Below are 23580 nucleotides of genomic sequence, written 5' to 3' on the forward strand. Positions count from 1 at the left end.
AAAGACAGATGTTAACAGAAATGGCAGGAATAAAAAAATATTTTTTTTCTTCTATCGGTAGTAAAAATTATGGAAAAAACAGGTTTCTTCAATTCAGTAAAACCCATAAACAAATTAAATACATTGCCAACCTTAATCAGTGGTGTTCATTAAGTACAGCATACATAATCCATAAACAAATTGCAAAATAGAAATCAGTTTTATTCTTGTTCAGTTTTATACATGAGGATACAATTTATACATTTCAACATCATAATAGGCACATTTAGATTTCATAAACTCATTCAATAGATTCACTTGTTCACAAAAAAGTTCAGTGGAAAGAATATAATATGAAAAGAATAAGACAAATACTAATAACTATCGCTAAAATTATGGAATCTCTTCTTTTCCTTAGATTGATCCTTTGAATTAAACTGTTGATCATAGGAAAACGATCTAACAGAAATTAAGGAAGCCATACTCTTTTTTTTCCTTCACAAATCACATATCAATTGGATTATAACACATACTGCATGTTAATACAGATAAACTTTTAACACTAAAACACAACACATTAGTCATTAGACTAATACATAATAGATTACTACAGGGATGTGATAGACAAAAACACAAAAAAGAGGAAGTTTATACTGTAGCATTAAACGTGCAAAAGAAAAAATGATATGAATTCAATAGCCAATCTAATAATGATTACATTATTATCTATTCAAATAAATATAAATAAATGTTAATTATGTTTTTAAATAAAATCTTGATTAAAATAATTTTTTTTCATAATTTAGATAACTGAGTAATTATGCATAAGCACAATTTTATGTATCACATCATTTTAAAAAAACATTTCTTTAATGGTCAAATGACCTTTATGGACTTTCTCATTAGTTCTTTGTTTTTTTGATGGTTTTTTATTAAGAATGACTGATCTGTAGACTGCGTTTTGCAGACTTTTGATCATCAGTGTTGATAGGACAAGAAAGTTCATTTCTCACACAATTATTAGAAGCCTTAGATTAAGAATCGCGATGTTGGATTTCAAAATCGCGTGAATAGGAAATCGCCATGCTTGATTTTAAAATCGCGTGAAAAAGTATCGCGATGCCGGATTTTAAAATCGCGTGAATAAGGCGATATCGGATTTTAAAATCGCGATGTTGGATTTTAAGATTGCGTGAATAAGAATCGCGATGTTCGATTTTAAAATAGGGTGAATAAGAATCGCGATGTTGGATTTTAAAATCGCTTGAATAAGAATCGCGATGTTGGATTTTAAAATCGCGTGAATAAGAACCACAATGTTTGATTTTAAAATCGCGTGAATAAGAATCGCGATGTTCAATTTTAAAATCACGTGAATAAAAATCACGATATTGGATTTTAAAAGCACGAAAATACAAATTGCGGTATTGAATTTTTAAATCGCGTAAATAAGAATCACGATGCATAATTTTCAGAGTCCGTGAATACTTATCGCAACGAGTAATGCTTAAACCGCGTATAAATACGAAAATCGATGTTTGATATTACAACCACGTGATAACGAAACGCAATATTGAAATTTAAAAATATATATGAATACGAATCGCGACATTCGATTTTAAACTAGCGAGAATATGAATCGCGATATTGGGTTTTAAAAAACGTTATACAAATCGCGATATTGGTTTTTTAAATTGCGTGAATGGGAATAGCGAGTAATGATTTTTAAATCGTGTAAAAACGAATCTCATTAAGTAACTTTTAAATCAGTTAAATACGAAAATCGATGGTTTACATAAAAATCATCTAAATAAGAATCGCAATTTTAGCAGATTCTGGCCCAGTTCCTAATATTTAAAATTCTGTAAATCAGCCAATCAAAAGAAATCAAATATCAGCGGCCGAAATGAAACTGCTTAGGACTTTTTTTTCTTTTTTCCAATCTATAGCGGAAGTCGCGGTTGTCAAGGCAACGGCGTACATGTCGAAATTCTACCCATTTTCTTCTGAAGATCATTTTCTCAGGAAGCTACTGCAGAGGGGGGGGGGGGGTTCGTCGCAAGTCCGACCATATCGTTCGTTCGACTCCCCAAAAGTTTTTGGAACATGGTCGGAAATTTTAAAAAGTCTTTCATCCCTGAAAAGATAAGAGAGTAGTGGAGTAGGAGACGGCATTGTTTTACCAAGGTCAACCACTTTTACCCCATCCAGCAGATTGACATGTGAAGAAAGGTTTATTGGGGGCTTCAATACTTTCGCTCCGCGGAGGAAAACAATTTTCAACAAAATACCATTTACTGCATAAAATTTTTTTCCGAGCGGAAATTTATGAAAAAAGAGCAGAAGATATGGAAAAATCTGAAAAAAGCGGAAATCAGCGGATCCGCGGAAGAATCACATCCCTGTTACTAGCCCTGTAAGTTCAGTAAAATAGAACTACAGTAATACTCATATCACATATTTTATTGTTAGTAAAATAAGTGATCCAATGCTGAAAACCATGAATAAATATTTTTTTTACTCTTTGAACAGAATGGTCATTAGAAGAGTCTGAAATTTGATAACCTAAATATCTCCTTAAAAATGCGAAAAATTCCTAATTAAAGTAAAATTACTAAATTTAAGTACCCACTGTAAAATTTTCATTCATGTCAAAATATATAAAGCAATGCAAGACATGTTACATGGTCAGTAAAGTTTGAAATAAATGTTATATGCTGAAATAATAAAAAGGAAAATATATTGACTCCCAAACATTTTGTTTTTAATGGCATTTAATGAAATAAAAAATGACCCAAAGCCTAAGAAATAAAAAAAATAGAAAAAAGAATAACCCAAAGAGTCGAAAAATGTATTAAAAAGCAAAAAATGCCAAAAAAAATCTTGAAAAAATGCAAAGAGAAAAAAATCTTCAAAAATGCAAAAATAACATAAATGACATGAAATTAAGGAACTTAGTCGTCTTTAGTCAGAAGGGTGAGGCAAGCAGGGTGTTCGTTCAGCATTGTACACCCGTAATAATCTAGGGGGTCCTGTGATGTTCATATTAAAATTTTCGTTAATAATTATAAAAAATCCATTATCTTTAAAAATTTATTTTAGCATTTGAAATTTGAATATTTAATTTTTCATACAGGTGAAATTAAAAGAAATACAGTAGTCTCAACATTTTTAGACTCTCAGCCCAAATAAAAAGCTTAATATCAAAATTATAAAATAAGAAAATAAAATTTAATTAAGCATTTTAAGACAGTTATTTAACTTGGGTTTTAAAACACAAAATTCTTCACCTCCAAGAGCTACTAGCTCCATTTAGATTATGAATAGAAATTAAATGATTCAATAAAATTTGAAAAGGAAAAAAAAATTTTAGTTGCTTTTTTTTAAAAAATGAATTAAATTTTTTTTTTGTTTCACTAATATATACAAAAATCGGGGGGTTCAAAGTAATTCATTACCCTAGGAGTTTTGCAGAATAATAATATTCAAAGAATCCCTCAAACTCCAGCACTATGAAGTATTTTTAGGATTCGCATAATAAGTGCATCCCTTTAAAGTATCAATATTGAAAATTCCACAGAAAATAGGATAAAAATCATTGACACAAATAAATAAATAAATATTTTTACAAATAGACTTGTACTATTGTTTACATATGTGAAAATCTTTAGATCTAAGTCTTCTAAGAAAAAGTAAATTTTGATAAGCAGATGAATATCTGATTAAAACAATCACTGTTTCTATATTTGAATGTAAACCATGAAACAAGAAAATAAAGTATAGACAGAAATTATCATTTCAATATTAGTTCAGGGATTGGCACTTCAAAATAAAGTAATAATAGTCAAATGAAAAGTAAGGAACAATTAAATTGTTATCATAATCAATCTTAAAATTGTAATTATACAACTTGATGTTAGTTAAGAAAGTTCAGCTGAATAAAAATAACTAACTTCAAGTTAAATAAAAATAACTAACAATTAAATTGATATCACACAGTTACCAGCTAAATTACTTTAGTAATTATTAAAAGTAGTTAATTCAAGAGGTAAAAATAGCTTTTATTTATCAATATCTGAACACTGAATAAGAAAAAAAATCTCAGTATAAATTTATTTAAGAATTTGATTATTCCAAGTTAAAGTAATTTTTTCAATATCTGACAACTTAATTTTAAAATCTAGTACAATTCTTCAATTCTCATAGATCTGAAGCAAAATTACATGTGAAAAAAACTATTAAAACTATAAAATACTAGTTATTTAAAAATTTCCCTAATTCAATTTCGTACGATAAAAAAATCTATGTACAAGTCGAAAATAAAAGGGTAATCTTTAGTTAAAAATAAAACTGTAATTATAGCTATTGATTTCAAACATAGTAAGTAATGGTTCACAATACATTAGTTTGCGCTTTAAATAAAAAAGGATGAAAATTAAATAAAAAATTAAGATTTTTTTTAAAAATTTCATGCATTAAAGTTTATACACATAGAGAGTTTGTTAGAAAAGTAATGTCAGTGAGTAGATAAAAAATTTCAGTTCAATTAGATCAATGATTTAACGATTTAAAAAAGAGGTTTCTCCTGCATAGATGCACTGCTCATAGCAAGATTTTTCAACATCTGAGACATCATGATAGGAATTTTAGAAATGCTGTTAAAAGTTTTGATGCAAGTTTCCTTGACTTTGTCAATAAATAGTCTGTTACAGCTGATTTTAAAGGGAGTTTTAAAGCACAGAAACTCAAGGAAAACTGTCATAAAAAAAGATCAAAACTCGCCTGGATTTAGCGCAAATCGAGAGTGTCAAAAAGTAATTATTCAAATGGGCGATTCGAATTTCTTGGTTCTTAAGTTCTTAATAATATTATATAAAAATAATGGTATTAAATAAAACCACATGGAACAGCTNTTAAAAACAACACAAGCTAAATTATAAATTATAAAAACTATAAACAATACAATAACTATAACATAACATGAAAATAACTGTAACATAACAATAACTATAACATAACTATAACTATAAACATAACTATAAACATAACTATAACAATAGAAACTGTTATAAAGTCTATAAAAAAAGTGGTATAGTCCTATCAAAAAGTTACTAATAATAGGAAAAATTGAATTGTGTGTGTTATAATAATAAGGTATAAAAATATTGGGAGTGAAAAAAAAAATTAAGAAAATTCATAGAAATAATAGTTGCTAAAATGATCTGTCATGGCTTTACGATTGTACTGATGCAAATCAGAAGTATCAAAAAGTGTTTACTCATATTCCAGATTCAAATTTTGCGTGTAATAATATCGGAATTTTAAAAACCATGAGAAAATCAATTGCATTAAATGCGAAAGAAAAATATAATCAAAACACGTATTTACGATAATATAGAGCGTATTAAAAAGTATTTACTGAAACGCACAGTGTCAAAATTTACATGTAGAAATATCATATTAAAAATTAATTGGAATATATCACATTATCTAAATAATTCTTCGATTTCAAATCGGAATTTGCAACAAAACTGCAACTCATTAAACTATAATTTTAAAAAAGAAACAAAAAATGGAAAGAAAAACCATTTACTTTGCAAACGATTTTTTAAATGTTTTACATTTTGGAATTACTTTTTAGATAATCAATTTTATACTTTTGTGTTTGCCTCAGTAGTTCATTAATTCTAGCCAAAGCTATAAGAGAATTTTTTTCCCCAGTCTTATGTTCCCAAAGTTGCGTTTTTCTATAACAATTTTGTGTAAAAAAAGTCGTCATCATGTGACAATGAGAACAATGTGTCAATAAATGTCTCATTAACAAGATTTTGTGCAAGTAAAGCAATTTAAATTTTAGATTCGCAGAATTCCGAGAAAAGTTTGTCTGAACACAAAATGTTGATTTGCAGAAATCAGAGAATCAACGATCTTGAGATTATCATAATTCCACAAATTAGCGGAAACACAGCTAGAGTTAAAATTATTTATGAAATATAGTTACTTGCCTATTATCACACAGAATCATCCCTTATAAAGAGCTGCTGAAAGTGTTCTCAAAAGAGAAAAGCTATTTAAGAGAAGAAAAAGTAAATAACTTATAATGTAAAGCTTTCCTATGAGTAATTTTAGAATTTCTATTTAGTACTAAAAATTCAAGTAACTTCGATTCAACAATAATGGCATTTTAAAAAAGGATACTGACTAAAGTTGTCATTTTTGTTTGTATGGCTTTCATAGCAAGCCTTTGGTTAATAAGCTCTTCTTTAGTCTTCACAGCAATACTGTAAAATTAAAATAAATACATTAATTAGCAATTCATGAAATAACATAAGCGCCGATTATCCGAACCCTTATTACCCGAAGGTCCAATTATCCGAACTATGTCCGAACTCGCTTTTTTCCTCTTCTCTTTTTTAAGTTTAGAATTTTTTTCACTTATCGACAATTTTTCTAAATTTAAAGGAATAGATAATATCCACTACATCTGAAGACCATATTTAATTTACAACCTTTTTCAGCAGTTTTCTTATAGTAGCCATACATACATGTATTGTCATACAGTTAAACCTACATACCCCTTTAGCCCTCTTCAACTGAAAATTATCATCAAAGAATGCGAGCTTCATTTTGACAATCTACAATTGTTGGAAAGCGGAATGTGTTTATGAATAGATAAGTGCCGAAATTCTACAATTGGGGGATGGGTAGTAGTCACTCATGGTTAATGATTAGTGATTACAGTGCTTGGAATCTTAAATCTTGGAATAAAATTCTTATCAGAAAAACAAACAAAACTGCGGTTTGTGAATCGGTAGATCTTTCGGGTGAAAATATGCCATGTTATACAGAAGAAATAGAGGAAATAGAAGACTGGTGTCGAGCCACTGAAAACGACTCAGGATTTCAAATTTTAAATGATCATGAAATTGTTTCTGAAATTTTGAATGAAAATCTGAACTCCTCAGATTAACAGGAAGAAGTACATGATCAAGTTCAAGATCATGGAACTTCTCATAAGAAGCATGCAATTCATTAGATATTGCAATGAATTGCCTAGAACGTCAAAATGATGTTGATCCAATTCAGTTGATTTATTTAAAAAGAATAAGGGATATGGCAGCACAAAAAAGAGCATGTTCTTTGAAACAAAAGTCTTTGCTAGATATCTTTTGCAATGGAAAATAATGAAAAATGTGGTAAAATCAGTAATTGACGAAAAAAATTATAAAAAAGCCGAAATATGATAAAAAAGATTCAAATTGAAAAAAAATATATTTAAAAATTGAAAGAAAAAAAAGTCAAACTTGCCAGAGCTATTTTAGATAGCACTGCCTGTCCTAAGCTTAGAAAAAGTGTGAAGGGAAGTTGGTGCATAAATAATAAGGTTTTAAACAACTTTCCAATTATCCGAACATTTCATTATCCAAACCACGTTCGGTCCCGAGCAATTCGGATAATCGGCGCTCTACTGTATTTTCAAACAAATTTTAGGCTGATATTTCCAAATGTAAGCCTATCAGTGTGTAAGCCAAAGACTAATTAGCAACAGCAATAAGATTAATTAACAATTCATGAAATATCACACTTTTCAAACAAATTTTAGATTGACCGTATATTTCCGAATATAAGCCTATCCAGGTGTAAGCCAAAGAGTATGCTTTTTATTATGAAATTCACCCAAAATTCAAGATTTCCATTAAAGCTGATGTAAAAAAACAGGCGTGCTACATTTGGAAATAAAAACGTGCATTCTTTTCCCACTCATTCTTTACTTTGGTTTTCGTTTACCTCTTATTTCGCTGCAAGCATTTCAGCTAAGCAGCCCAGATTGATGTCATATCTCAGCACAGGAAGATAAATTTTTATATTTTGGCATCCCATATTCAACTATTATTTTATGTATTTTTATGTTTTGAGTTTATGCTTCACGATATCTACTGATTATCCTAAATGCTCGACAAATAGAGAAGTATTACTAATGACGATGGGATTGAAATTTTCAAAGTAAGTGGATTTGATATATAAGCTGACTACATAACCATAGCTTTTGGAAAATTTCCTAACAATTTTTGGCTTTTATTCAGAAATATAAGCATATAAAATGTTTTAAACCTTACAATTAAATATCTGAATTAAAATGTAAACATGGTAAGATTTATTTATTCAATTTATTTATTAATTTCAGTTTAAAAATACATTACAACTGAAACTCAAATATCTATGCTTCTTTCCTTTGAACACCTCTAATTAAAATTAATGAGTAACTAATTAATTAATCTCTTTTTGCTTAAAGCAATGACTGAATATAAAACTTAAAAAATAAGGAAATAGTTTCTTACTAAGACTCTAAAGATCGTCTTCTTAAAATAAATATACTTTAAAATATAATTTGAAATAAATATACTTGTGTTTAGTTTTCAGTTTTCCTTTAAAAAAAGAAAAAGAAAGAAAGAATATGAACTAATTCTAATGCAATAAGTTCATAAAACCCTGTAACTGAGAATAAGTAACTTAAAATTAAAGATGAAAAAGTTGGTATCTCACATAAAAGCAATTTCTAATAATATTTGAGTTACTGAAATAAGAGTTACAGCAAATTAAGTGAAGAATAAAGAAGGGGAAAAAAAAACAAGAATAAAGCACAAATAAAGAAATTATTTGTGCTTTATTCACATTACTTTTTTGCTTTAGCCAACATAGCACAAAGGATACCCTTTCCTCTTTTTAGATAGTAGTTGTAGTTTATAATAAAATTGAAAATGCCAACTAAAAATCTATTTCATAGTCAATACACTAAATGACAAAAAAATGAATTACTATCTATTTAGTGCATATTGTTCTATTACACAAATGAGATAGAACAAAAAGACTCAAGTAACATAATGTAATTAAAATTGTTTTTGTGTAATCCCACCTGAACATTATTTAACATTACAGTTATTAAATAGAAAAAATATTTTTTTTCTATTGAACAAAATACATTAACCCTTACATCTATGATTCTCCCAAATTATAAAATTAATTTAAAACAATAATAGTTGTTTAAACATTAGACACAATATTTAGAGGTTGATTATTTTAAAATAGCCCATATTTTGTAATTAATTTGTCAAGCTAGATTTATTATTAATGAGCAAAACTATTATGATTGAGTTAATTAAACACAACACAAGCTAAATTATAAATAACACTTAAACTTTTTAAACCAGTAATCATAAACTAAAATAAGTTTGTTATGAACTTTTTTTGAATAATACAAAATTAAAATCTTTTATTTTGTGCAAATACAATAGTAATTCATAAAATCATATCTCATTCATAAAGTACTTAATAAAGCTTAATACTATTTTCTATTTGTATACATAATTTTTTTTTTCAAACTTGTTTAATATTTCAAAATGATTTTAATTAGAAATAGTGCAACATAAAAATTTTTTAAATATAAATTTAACAGTAATCATAAATTCTAAGACATTTCAAAATCTGTGGTATTTCTGAATGTGTACATAAAGCTTACTAAAATCCACCAGGCCAGGGAGTAATCATCATACACTATGGTTATGATTCTTCGAAATGCATTACGAACACAATATTCTATTACCGTTAGACAATATAATATAAAGAAATTTAATGTATTATGAAAAATATTTTCAGGTCATTTGGGCAATTCCATCATTAAAAGTGTAACATTTACAAACTACAAATCTATATAATTTTTCATTAAAAAAAATTCAAGTATTTTTAACAATTTTGTTAAATGACTCATGGTGTCATTTACATTTACTTCAAACTTTTATAGCTTTCAATAACTAAAAAAAAAAAACTAATTGTTTCGAACATTATACATAGAATAAAATCCACAATAAACTGTTTATCAATCACTACAGTAATAATATTTAAATAAAAAAAAAATTCAATACAGCAAAACAAACACAAAAGAATTAAGTGAGTAAGCTAATCTCGAAAGTGAATAAATAAAACTAAGTGAGAGAAACAAATAAAATTAAGTGAATCTCTAAATCCGTGTTCGTGACAACAGATTTGAATAAACAAAAGAAAACAAAAATTATACAGCCCGACATGAGATCACATAAAATACTCATTAACTTCCATTAAAATTTCATAATTGTGCCAATGATAGATAGTGGCAGTATTTTGCGCCCAAGGGGTATAAAAAAAAATTACAAATTACAAATTTTTGGTAAAATCTAAATATTATTGAATTTAATTAAATAAATAAGAATTTAGTATATTTTGTTAGCTTATCCTGCTCCCTCAGTCATGTTTACTTCTGTTAAAAAGGCTACTCCAATTTCTGTATATAAGAAAATAATTCATATAAAAGTTTAAAACATTGTTTTAAAACAACATGAAGGGCATGCACTTGTGGATAAAACCTAATATTTCTGATAAGATTATTTCCTTGTTAACAAAAATGCTCTGCATTTACTCCATTAATACTTATTCTAGCATAATAAATCCTTGTTGATAATACCTAATACTTCTTTGTAATCAATACTTACTACTAGTTTATGCTAAAACTAAAAATATTACTTTATATAATAATGCTAATACCTTTTTATACAGATAAACTACTTTAATATGTTTAAGCAATCAAAAGACATGTTAGGGCATATAATAGTTTCATTAGGACATGCATTTTGTAGACTAATACGCCCATTTGGATATGTAAAAACTTTGAAATTTTTTATTAAAAGCTGGTAGAATAAAATATACATATAAAAGAAGAAAAATTACAATGATAAGTACAAAATTTAAAGATGATAATCAAGAGTGCTCAGTATAGGTTGAAATTTTAAGACAAAAAATGCAAACATAATAACTGTGAAAATACAAATAAAAAATGAAGTTAGAGGCTGTGTAAATTACTTTGTTAAAATATTCTCAATATTAGATAAAGAAAAGAAAACACTTTTTGGAAATATATAAGTTATTTTTCATAATAAATAACTTCAAAATTCATTTTAAAAGGTCAATTAATATCTTATTATAAATGTAAAACATACCTTATTTGATCATCAACCATTTTTTCTGAGCTACAAACAAATAAATAAGTATCACTTTACGAATCATTTAACAATAGTAATTCCTTTTATATATGTATATGTATATAAGGGCACATCAAAAAATTTAAATGGATAAGGATTAAAATTTACACAAAAAGGATAGAGTTTAAAAAAACAGGCTCTAAAATATTCTGATTATGATAAGAATAAGAATATTACATCTAAATATTGCTTTTTAATTCAGTTTGTAGTCTTAAATATTATAAATAAAGTCAGCTGTGAGGGCTCAGGGGATTGAGCGTTCACGTTTCAAGAGGTGAGCCGGTTTCGAATCACAGCAGTGGCTAGCTAATATACATTCCGTACTCGGTTCGCACCGACCACAGTGGTGACGCAAAATATCCTCAGTGGTAAACGGGATCATGGGTTAGTATATCCTTGTTATTCAGCTAATCGTGGGATGTTATCATGGTTTTTCTTCTCCATGTAACGAAAAGGCGGGTCAGATCAATCAAAAAGTCCTTCACAAAGGGTAAGTTGTCCTAATACTTGCCACAGGAGTTCCCATATCTTCCGGATCTCGTTCGAAATTACAAGGCTACTGAGTTAACTTTAAACTTAAACCCAAAAATTGGGTCAGCTTTTCAACAACAGTTATTAAATAAAATAAAGTAAGGTAAAAATTTCACTTAAAAATACCAATTTACCATCATTAAACAATTTTAAGCTTGGGTGAGTAATGTTTCCTCATAAGAATGAATTTAGAATTCATAATGCATTCACCAAAATTAAAAATTTTTATAAGCAAACAAATTTTTAAAACCTAATAAAATACAAACATTTTATTTTTAAAGTGATACATTTTTATATTTAATAAAAGATTAATTATTTACAATTTTGACAAACTACATTGCAGATTTATTATTAAAAGTTTTACTTAATTTATTTAGCTTTCAGTTCAAAAAATATTTGGAGAAATTTTTAACGTGTCGTATTGTTAATTTATTCAATTTCTTTATTAAGATTAAGTTATTTTTAAATTATTGAAGACTAAATTTTTGTAATATTTAACAATATTTTTCAAGAATTGTCACTTGTCACCCACTACTGCTACTTGCACACCAAAAATGTTTGATAACCTATTTTTAAAATTAAGCAGAATTTATAAATTAAATGATATCATACTGCGTCACATAAAAGCAAAGTTCTTTGACTTACTTTCTAATGTGTTCATGTTCTTTTAGGTACAAATCTGTTCTTCTATTAAGACCAGATGAATTCTTGTAAGCACTAAAAAAATATATTTAGAAATTTGAGTATAAATATTCACTACAGAATCAATATATATGAAAAAAATATGCTATATTCTAGTATTAATAAAATATCACAGAAAAACATTTACAATATAAACTTTGCTTGAGAAAAAAAAATACATTAATAATAATAAATTATTAGTATATTATAATATAATTAGTATTAAAAGGTTGTTGTTATTGATCATTTACGTGGCACTAAAGCTGCACAATGGGCTATTGGCGACGGTCTGGGAAACATCCCTGAGGATGATCCGAAGACACGCCATCACAATTTTGATCCTCTGGAGAGGGGATGGCACCCCTGCTTCGGTAGCCCGACGACCTGCACGCGAAGTCGAGCACTTTACGGTAGGACAGTTTAACGAGGACCAATACCGCACACCCTCGGTCCCTACGCAGACTGATCCAAGTGGTCACCCACCTGCACACTGACTGCAGCCAGTGATGCTTGACTTCGACGATCTGATGGGAACCGTGTCTTAATGATCAGTCCCCTGCGGGACGTATTAAAAGGTACTAATAATAAGTATTATTTAGTAGTAGTATTAATAAGTATTATTAGTATTTACAACTAAACCACAAGAATAGAAGAAAAAAACACTAAGTTATAAATCTAGTCTTAAAAAATTTTAAAATATAGAAATTTCCATTACAATATAAGCTTAGCTTGGGAAAAAAATACTATCCATATATATAAATTAATATGAATAAAAATAATTACCATTGTTTATAAAAATATCATATTTCAGCATTATTTACACTAATGTGCCATTATTCAACAGCATAAATTTTGTAACACCAGTATTAATTGTTATAAAATGAACACTTTTTTAAAAAAAATTATTGTATTATTACAAATTTCAATATAAAGGAGCATAAAATACTCATATATATATTTTTTTTAATTAAAAAAACTTTTAACATTAATAGTCTTGGAAAGAAAGGAACATGACAAATGGACTGTATTTATACAGTCCGTTTGTCATGTTCCTTTCTGTAAACATGTAAAATAATAACAATATGTTTTAGTACTAACAACTTGAAAAATAAATAATAAATTAATTTTAGTAAATTATTTTAACATGATGGAACTTTCATTATATAAACATATTTTATTGACATATTGTAACATTAAATAAATTTTAAAAAATACTTTAAAAATATTTAAAACGAATTTTATATATTTTTCTAACTGTTTTTTTTTCCTTCCAAATAATATGAAAAATGTAATTTGAAATTATTGCAAAAAGGAATTATTAACATACTAAATATATATACAATAAAAATTTGTTCATACCAGTAATAGAAAATATTTCTAAAATTAAACTGAAGAAATGAATTTAGAAAAGCATGTTATTCCCACATATACTTTTGAATATAACAATCATTTTCAAGTAGATAGAAATTAATTTTGATAAACTTTAACAATTTCAATACGTACAAAATTTTATTAACTTTAAAAACTTACAAATCATGGAATTGGTGATGGTCTATTTTATTTTAAGCATTTTTAAAAGATATTACAACTTAAATTTGCTCATAATAATTTATTTTACACAGATATTTTGGGGGAAATAAATTCTATGTAAACATTTAAAAATTGCTGATTTATGTTTATTCAAAGTATGTTACGAATTTCTGCCTGACCAGAAGGGGGGGTTGTAATCACTCACAATAATTCTGTAATCACTTATGTGGCAGGCAATGGATTCAACTAGATAGCTTATTGGAAAGCCCCATTTCGTATCAAACTGATTTATTGTTTTTATTATTAAATTTGTTTGTTATTAAATATGGTTTCTTTATTTAATGTACTCATTCGCCACTGAATCATTCTGCAACAAAGTAATACATATTAACATTAGCAATTAAGCTCAAAATTGTAAAAAAACTGAGAAAATCTCACAATTTTTCATTTGATTATATTCAAAGTAGTAAAAGAATTTATATAAATAATAGAAAATTTAATTTTCAAAACTAATTTTTAAAAAATTAAAAAAAAAAACATGTTTTAAACAATTCAACCCTGTAAATAATGGCTAAATATTTACTCAATATCTTTTCGGACAGAGCTCAATAACTGTTCTCTTTCTTTCCTTGCTTGGATATTAGCTTTGGTCTTCTGAAATTCATGAGTGCAATCCTGTAATATGTCTCTGTGGCGTTGCAGTGTGTGAGTTACTGTAGCACCGGGAACAGCTTGAGTTTGGCAATAGCTAATCATTTGATCATTCACATCAGTTAACTGTAGAATTGTAACAAAAATATTTTTATCACTTAACTCATTAAAAAGAATAATCAGTTTATTATAGAATCATTAAAAATAAGAAAGAGTAATATTAAATAAATCAGAACATAAAACCAATAAATTTATATCAATGAAAAAGAAAAATATGTTTATTGGGCAATTCCATCATTTAAGAATTTCATATTTGCTAACTTCAAAAGTATACAACTCAATTTTAAGAAAATCAAGCAGCTCTAATAATGTTTATGAAAATATTCCTTGATGTATTTTTATATTTACTCCAATTTTCAGTAAACTTCACAATTTTAAAAAATTTTATAATTTAGAAACACATATTTTGCTACCTAACACAATGAGTAAATAGGGCACTAAAAATTATTTTAAATGCTCAATTTTTTCAAAGTAAATTATATTCCGGTAAAGTTTGCAAATACTCTTAACTTTTTTATTCTGATTATTCTTTCAATTATTATGAAATTAAATTAGAAAAAAAAAATTAATAAAAAATACTTTTCATGAAATTACCTTTAAATAAACAAATATGTTTTATAAATTGGAAAAAATATTTTTTTAAAAATAAATTTAAGAGACATGATTGAAAAAGTAAAGATAGCATTAAAGGACTTAGTGTTTGACCAGTCGACTAACTGAATGAATAAATTATGGTCATATTATTATGCTTTTATAGATTTTTTGAATTGACTGAATATTTATGGTCCTTCAATTTGTACCATATTTTTCAGACTATAGCAAAATTCCTTATCTTAGGGTCCAAAATTCAAATCCATAATAATAAAAAAATATTTACAATTAATTACAAAAAGTATAGTTTTACATTGGCTTCATAAGTTAAATTATCATTGCAATAATAATTAGCATAGGCCTTTAAAGCCATGAATACTGTATCTTACGAAATGAAAATGTGAACATATCTATATGTAATAAAATTATTTGTGTAAGATCAAAATTGTTTAGGGTGTAAGTTTTATACTTTATGTATTGTACAAATAAAAAGTAAAACATGTTTTACAAGAGCAAAATAAATACCTTTGAGAGTAACTGTTCTATTTCTATAGCCATGGTCTCAAACATGTGGTCACTACTGAGTAATGGAACAGTATCACTGCTACAAAAATAAAAATAATGAATAAATAAATTTTTAAATACCTATTTTTTTTCTTTCATTTTAAACTGTATGTTTTTTTAGCAAACTCTGCCAAATCAAAAAATGATAATACAGTAGAAGATTCATATAACACAACTCTCTATAAACTGCATTAACTTTACAATTTCTAAAGCAAACCTAAATCAATTTAAAGTTAGTTTTTATTTTTATTTCTCACATTTTATTTATTTATTTTTATTGCTTTGTAAATAAGAAACACCAGTGTGTACCCTTTAAAAAATAAATAAATAACAGGATGAGTTAAAAATAAGAAAATTTTATTAAATATTTATTTCCTCCTGATTCAAAATTATTTGAAGGCTTAATGAATGAAATCTCCACTTGATGTTTACGTAATTAACTCCGCCTAGCCTTTTTTTCTCCTGTGTGTCTGCATATTGTAAGTCTACTGCCTACCTCCAGTCGAACTGTATACAAGCTGTTAGGTGATTTTCATAAAAGTCTCAAAATGATGAGTCAATCTCAATTGTAACAGAAAAAAAATATACAAAATATTTAGTGAAGTGAAATAAAAGAGAGAAAATTGACAAAAATTGCTTAAGTTACTCATCGTGTGTTGATAAAGAACAATGTCTCATCCTCTATTAATCCAAATATATGCACTGATTTTTTTTTATATTTCTTACATTGTCAGTATCAGCTGAGAGTTTATAAACTAATCAAGATGTATCTATAAAGTCCAAAAACAGAAGAAAAAGAGTGGTTTTACAGCATTAAACATAGAAGACTCCCAGGTTTGTAAGTTAAATATTGACAGACTTATTCAAAAAAGTCTTAATTGTTAAAACCAAAGAAGTTGAACTATGAACATGTATTAATAACAATAGGAAAAATTAGGAAAACTTACTCACATTGAAACTTTACTATATCTAATTTGTACACAAATATTTATCCTTGTATTATTTTTTTTTATTTCACTTTATAAAAATAATCCATATCTAAATTTCAATTTGATAACTGCATACAATGTCTTGATTCAGTACCCTAATTCTGTCTTTTCATCAGAACTACGATTTTCATTATCTCAGATTAAAATAAAATTAATAATTATCAACAGTAAATCTGCGTTAATTTATCAAAATTTAAGTAATCTAAATCATGTTATTAAAGTTATAAAACACCTAGCCAGAGTATAACATGCAAATTATTTTACAAATGAATTTTTTTTAAAAAGTGACAAATCTAAATTAGGTTCAAATAGATTTTAGATCAAAGATAAATCTGAAGTCGTTATGGAGAAATCTTCAGAGGTAGGCATAGGCCGACATTGGGCTGTCTAGCCAAGTATGATGATGATGAGATTTTAGTAACTGTTTTGCTAATTTTCTTTTTTCAAATTTGTACTTTTCGATTTTTTTTAAAAAAAATTCAAATTTAAATTTTACAACTAAACTTTTGTCATATTTTGCATTTTTGAAACATTATACATGTTTTTGTAAATATTAATGCATTAAAGTTTAAGAATAATTACTTTTCTCTGATTAATTCCAATATAAATAAAAATATAAAAGTTCAAATCTAAAACACAAGAAATAACTTTATGCCTTATGTATACATTGCATACTAACATTACATATTCAAATTACATTATACATTACAAACTTACTTTTCATTTCTATACTCTTGAGTACCATAACTTGTCCCTAATTTGCTGAAGGAGACTAACTTCAAATCAATCTCATTTTCAAGCTGCCTTGCTTGACGTCTTAACTCTAAATCAATGGTATGAAACAGAGATATTTTTACTTTGTGAAATTTTACTACTAAAATAAATATCTACTTAATACTCATCTCTACTAAACACACATTTTCCTATCACAAAAAAATTTAAATAACTTAATTTATTAAAATAACATAAATAATAAAGACATAGAAATTATTGCGTATTTTAAATTTGAGTAAAAATGGATGAAAAAAAAAAGCCTATCAAAATCAAACCCATTAAGCATAAATTAACTGTTTAATGCATATACATTTAGACAAAGAGTTGTAAACATTTATTTATTTTAAGTTAATAAATTTATTAACTATAATAAATTTATTTTAAGTATTATATATTTATTAATTTTCCCTCCTGCACTGTATTTCAGATCCTGCCTTATAATGAAATACTTAGATTAGTAATACAGAGTACTTTTATAGCTACCTTTATATTAGCATTATAGATAATTAAAGTCTATTGACAATAGATGGATAGATTTTTGAATATTGTCTAAATAAGAGACTTCCAACTAAACAAATACAGTCTATGCTCATTAAGCTATTATATATAGTCTATGGTAGCAACTGCCAATGACAGCTTTACTTGCAAATACACGGTGCATAAACCTTCCGACATAGAGGGCGGCAATTATTACAGCATCTGTAGATTATTTTTAACCAAATTTTTTTTTTTTAAAAGTGATAAAAAAATAGGAGGAAATTACTAAGATTCTTTTCTTATAACATCGCTAAACTTGTTTTGAAGAACTGAAAAAAGCCTCAATGCCGCAGAGAACAAAAAGTAAAAATAAAAAAATTCTGTTATTTGATTACAGGCTTATCTGTCTGGAGCTGTATCAGTTTTTTAGTTTCATTTAATAAAATCCAACTTATAAATGAAATCTTTGCTGTTTAAATTTAATTTTTAGAGGGCTTTTTATTAGCAAATTTTTCTACATATATATGTAAGGGGATCCCATATGTTAGATAAAGCTGAATTTTTTCAATAATAATCTCAGTCTGATTGCATCAAGGTCACAAACAAATTTGGATTGGGAAGATATTGCGGCAAATTCATTCCATAAATTCTGCTTCAGGGAATACATAATAGAAAAATTACATTATAAAGGTATATGAAATAGGAATGAGAGTTGCTAAAATTTATTAAAAGTAGCAAAACAATAATAAGATATAGCAATTTCACGTAGAAGTGTTTTCACCGTTTAGGACAGGTTTTAGCTCAGGTCAGCAAGAGAAAAGGAATCTTTTTCTCCGGTCTATTATGTTAGCTCTAGAGTGATGAGAAGCTACCCTTCCTGGATGTGCTATTCTATAGCAGCAGGCGGCCTTAGAGTTCGCGGCTGGGGGAGTTCTTACTGTAGACAAACTATAGGTGCTTAATTGCAGTATCAGTTCATTCTGAATTTATGCAATAACAAAATAGTTTGTTTAAACAATCGGAACAATTCATGCATTGCTCAATAAGTCAACAAAACAGCATAAAACTCAGGTAAGCATTTATTTCCTTGACTATCTTTCATTAATTTAGTTTGTTTTATAATAATGGCCATAAGAAAGTAGGAGTTAAGAAGTTACAATAGAAAGTGGTCATTTCAGGGTCACAAGACTACATTTTAGAAAGATTTCTGTATTGATAGTTAAACTAAAATAATTGCCACGTTTTGTGAACTTCCCAGAAGTTGCTCACGGGAAATTTAAAAACATCAGAGAAGGAAAGCAGTTCAAGGGGTATGACTCGTAAGCAAACAACTACAGATAAAATTTTTTTTTAAATTTCTTGTTTTAAATCTATTTGCCAATTGTAGTAGGTGTGAACAGGCACTGATACAGAAATATCTGCTGTTTGCTAAAGAGAATTGATGTAAGAATAACGATACTAAGAGGATCAGTACTAATCAGATGATTTGCATAGTTTCATTGAAAAGAACTCCATTCTCTTCCTAAATGTCTGATGTTCTGAGTTACAAGAAATATATAATTAGTCCTTTAAAACTTAAGGTTCGACAACACTCATGATTATTTTTTTTAAATGGAGAGAAGGAAATTTGAGACATATCATTAGTCATGGTGAATATATATGTTGTAAACAAACAATGTAAGAGGATATTTATTTACAAAATATCAACAATGTTGAATGAGTCATTCAACAAGATCAGTGTTTTAAAAATGAGGAATACCATATCCTCATGTTAGAAAGGAATGTTCTTCAGAAAGGTCTTGAGAGTTAAGGACAAAAAATAAAATATTAAGTATTTGTTTAATTTTATTTTTATTAATGTATTACTTTATTACATACACCCCCCAACTATGAGCTCAAACTTGACAGCAAAATTCATCATAATCTACTTATCCCCCCACTTGTAAAATTATGCAGAATATTATTATATTTGTATAATAGAATGTCATAATAATATGTGATGATGGTAAATAACACTGAAAGTAAATTATATATTTGTACTTTCATGATACGTATCGATATATAAGCATACGTACGCATTGTTTATCTATTGTATACATGCATACTGTTGATACGTATTTAATTTCGTCCTTGCTGATCTGAGTCATAATTGAGATACGTATCAAAGAAGGAAGTTATAAATTTAATAACAATTTGTTGTTGTACAAGAATCAAATCTTCAATATCACACATTCAGTTAATAGATTAACTAAGGTTAAAACAATAAAACATAAAAGGGTAAATAAATTGCGATTTTACCCTCCCAATTATTAGTTTCCATGATTTAAACAGGAAGGCCAATACAGACTTGGATCTTAGATGAATCACACTTGTTACAAAGAGATAGGATGAGACGAATAATTAAAAACTCCGGCGTTAAAGCCGTGCAAAATTTTAAAAAATTATAACTATTTATCACGCTCTAACCCAATAAAAAGTAACAATAATCTAATTCCCCCCATTAATAACAGGGATTTCATAAAACGAAAACTCAAAGTAAACAGACGAAGACAGGACTGACGTCATCTTCATATGAAATGCCAGATTTAAGAAACAAAATTAAAAACGGAATCTTTTCTGGAAAAATGGTGACCGTGTAAAGTCACGCACAGATGGCGCTAAGTGTTCCGGGTTACTACTTTTGATCGATTTTTGCATCTACTCTTGGAAAAGCATGCACTCAATATTATTATACTTCTATTGTTCGTAATATTATGTTTTCCTTCAATCTAAATTTTAACAAAAAAATTCGGAAGACCTCTCAAGCATGATATGATTCTACCAAATATATAACAACATTCCATATTTTATGCAAATATAGCCAAATATGGGATAACACTCAAAACATGGCAAACCTTACACTTTATTTATATTGCGATGTTCATTTTCTTAAATTTATTTTGGGCTGACGATCTGTTGAAATTTATAAATTACAGAAAACTCTTATGAATGGTAAAATTACGTGTAAATTTAAACACAAATCACAATTATAAAACTTCCCAGAAAATCAAGCCTGTTTACTCATTGCATAGTAAGCATGACATTAGAGGAAGGATACACTGGAAGTTTTCTAAATTTCCACCAGATTTTGAAAGTTTGTCATTGCTTATATTTAGTCAACCATACATACTGGCACATGCACGATGCGATTTCTTACGCATCCAAATTACAATTTGAAAAGCATTTTCACAGAACGCGGTTACTACACCTACGATCGTCGTTGAAAGTAAAAGAAAACCTGATGAGTACCAATCAGATACTCATATTTCCTCGACAGCCATTGGAAGTGAAATAACCGCATGTAGTGAGAAAGTATTCTTACTCAATAATATTCTATAAACAGTGGTGTATCTAGGGTATGGCACCCATGGCGAGAGCCATGGGCACATTATTTGAAAGAGGCACAAAATCAAACAGCACCAACGTTTCTATCTTTTTTCCTTTTTTCAATTTGTGGCGTAACTACCACTACGATTAAACATCAATTCACTGGTATATAAGACATGCTAACTTGATTCAATCATGAGGTACCTTTTGATAGATGCAGGTTGGCATTGTCTATAGCTCCTCCTCCCACATTGGTGACTTACGGACGTGATATGATTACGTCTATCTTGTCGGTAACGCCCACTTCGATCTGGTAACGCCTATTTCGATGGATGGTCCATATCGAACAGTTAACTTGCTTCTTGTGACTGCAACATTATCCACCTCCTCACGCTGTTGCTACTCAGTCTCGTCTCGTTCATACACAACGTCAGCCTGCATGCACTCGACTGCTAAAGGCAACACAGGAGCGACTACGACCGTGAAGTTAATACACCTCTATCATTCAGCACTCAGAAACCCAGTGATCTTAATCCAGCTCTCCCGGTCTTTCACAAGCAACTAGTGGTATCAGTTCATCAAATTCTATCCCTGATAAAATTCTGGTGGGGGAGTGTTGTGGCGTAGCTACCACTACGATTATTAAACATCAATTCACTATAAGACATGCTAGCTTGATTCAATCATGAGGTATCTTTTGATAGATGAAGGTTGGCATTGCTGTGAATATGAATCATTGCGGAGAAATGTGATAACTCCGCCCCCCCCCCAAATTTTTCAAAATTTTGATATTTTGTTTGTTTTAAGTAAAAACAAAATTTTTTAAAAAATCTTAAAACGTTGAAAATAATCATTTAGAAAACTCTCCAGAATGCAGAATAAAAATTTCCAATGATCCTCAGATAAATCTTTATTTTTCCAGTACCACAAGCAAAAAAGACATCTCTTCATATCACATTACCAAAATGTTGTTGTTGTTGTTCATTTACGTCACACTAGAGCTGCACAATGAGCTATTGGCGACGGTCTGGGAAACATCCCTGAGGATGATCCGAAGACATTCCATCACAATTTTGATTCTCTGCGGAGGGGATAGCTCCCCCGCTTCGGTAGCCCGACGATCTGCGCTCGAAGTCGAGCACTTTACGGTAGAACAGTTTAACGAGGACCAATACCGCACACCCTTGGTCCCTACGCAGGCTGATCCAAGTGATCACCCACCCACACACTGACCGCAGCCAGTGATGCTTGACTTCGGTGATCTGCTGGGAACCATGTCTTAACGATCAGTCCACTGCGGGACCATTACCAGAATGTAAAAGGGCAATTAAGTGGGGAGGAACAGAACAGAGGGCAGAGAAATGTGAAAACCACGGGGTGTCCCTGTCTGGTTTAGCCCAATTACCATACCCTAAAATGTTTGTAAATCTTAAATTTTATCAGGGGGGAAAATCACTTTGAAAGGCGACTTTTGAGTTTGTTGAATATGCAAAGATAACTCTTGCTGTGAACCACCTTCAGCTATCAATCAAGTCTCGACCACATAAATGGAAATACAGAGCTGTAAGCGAAAGCAAAGAGCTCTTCATACTCATCTACGAAAGTTGAAGACTCTTCATATGGAAGGGGCCTCCCTGGCCGAGCGGTATCGCCGGTCCAAACGCTCTGTTAAGCGTGGAGGTAGCGGGTTCGAATCCCGCCGTAACCCTGGATGTATTCTTTGTGATGTCTTTCTCTGAATTGTTCTATCTGTATTTTCTACTTGACAATGACTTATAAGCCTATATTGAGCACACAAGTCAGCAAATGTATGTAATGTCAATTCAATAAACAATTCATATGGAAGATTGATATCTTAAAATATTCTATATTATATATAAATATATAGAAAATTCTATTTTGTACACAAATATGTTCTAATTTAGGGAGTGTTGACACAGAATGTGATTAACGCACTTACAATCATCGTCAAGAGAAAAGGATCATCAATTTAGGCTCCCATTCTTCCTCGATAGCAATCAGAGGTGTGTTAAATGTAAACTGTAAGAATGGTCCTTAAAGACACAAAAATAGTGCATGCTAAAAACTCACGTGTGTGAATTCTGAGATGCAAACGAGACTTCATTAGTGAAATACTTTACTCACAAAAAATGTCCCAATCATTTACTCCATGGCATCTTTAGAATCACATATGCGATTTTCTACAATGCAGTATGAATGCTCTCTTAAGAAAAGGATAAGCTGATATTCTGCAGTAGCTTCCTCTACTTTTTAAAAACTATCCCAAAATTCTGGACATCAGGTGTGTTGAAGTAGGC

The 23580-nt window shown here is 28.6% G+C and overlaps 1 protein-coding gene across 2 annotated transcripts; it reads right to left on the minus strand.

Moving 5' to 3' along the window:
- Positions 1-180: 180 nt before the first annotated feature.
- LOC107454072 (golgi SNAP receptor complex member Gos28) lies at positions 181-20490 on the minus strand. 2 transcript variants are annotated; one of them, XM_043053682.2, is made up of 8 exons: positions 20195-20490; positions 17363-17468; positions 15618-15696; positions 14374-14567; positions 12225-12296; positions 11007-11036; positions 6178-6260; positions 181-438 (listed from the first exon to the last, which is right to left on the minus strand). In XM_043053682.2, exons 1-8 carry the CDS (start codon positions 20214-20216, stop codon positions 314-316), a joined length of 711 nt encoding a protein of 236 aa, XP_042909616.1. In that variant the 5' UTR covers positions 20217-20490; the 3' UTR covers positions 181-313. The 2 variants fall into 2 exon arrangements, with proteins under 2 accessions (XP_042909616.1, XP_042909617.1); XM_043053683.2 differs by having other exon boundaries at positions 19972-20453.
- Between the last annotated feature and the right edge of the window lie 3090 nt (positions 20491-23580).

The sequence above is a fragment of the Parasteatoda tepidariorum genome, chromosome 2, assembly GCF_043381705.1.
Source record: "Parasteatoda tepidariorum isolate YZ-2023 chromosome 2, CAS_Ptep_4.0, whole genome shotgun sequence".
In the NCBI taxonomy this organism is placed as follows: Eukaryota; Metazoa; Arthropoda; class Arachnida; order Araneae; family Theridiidae; genus Parasteatoda; species Parasteatoda tepidariorum.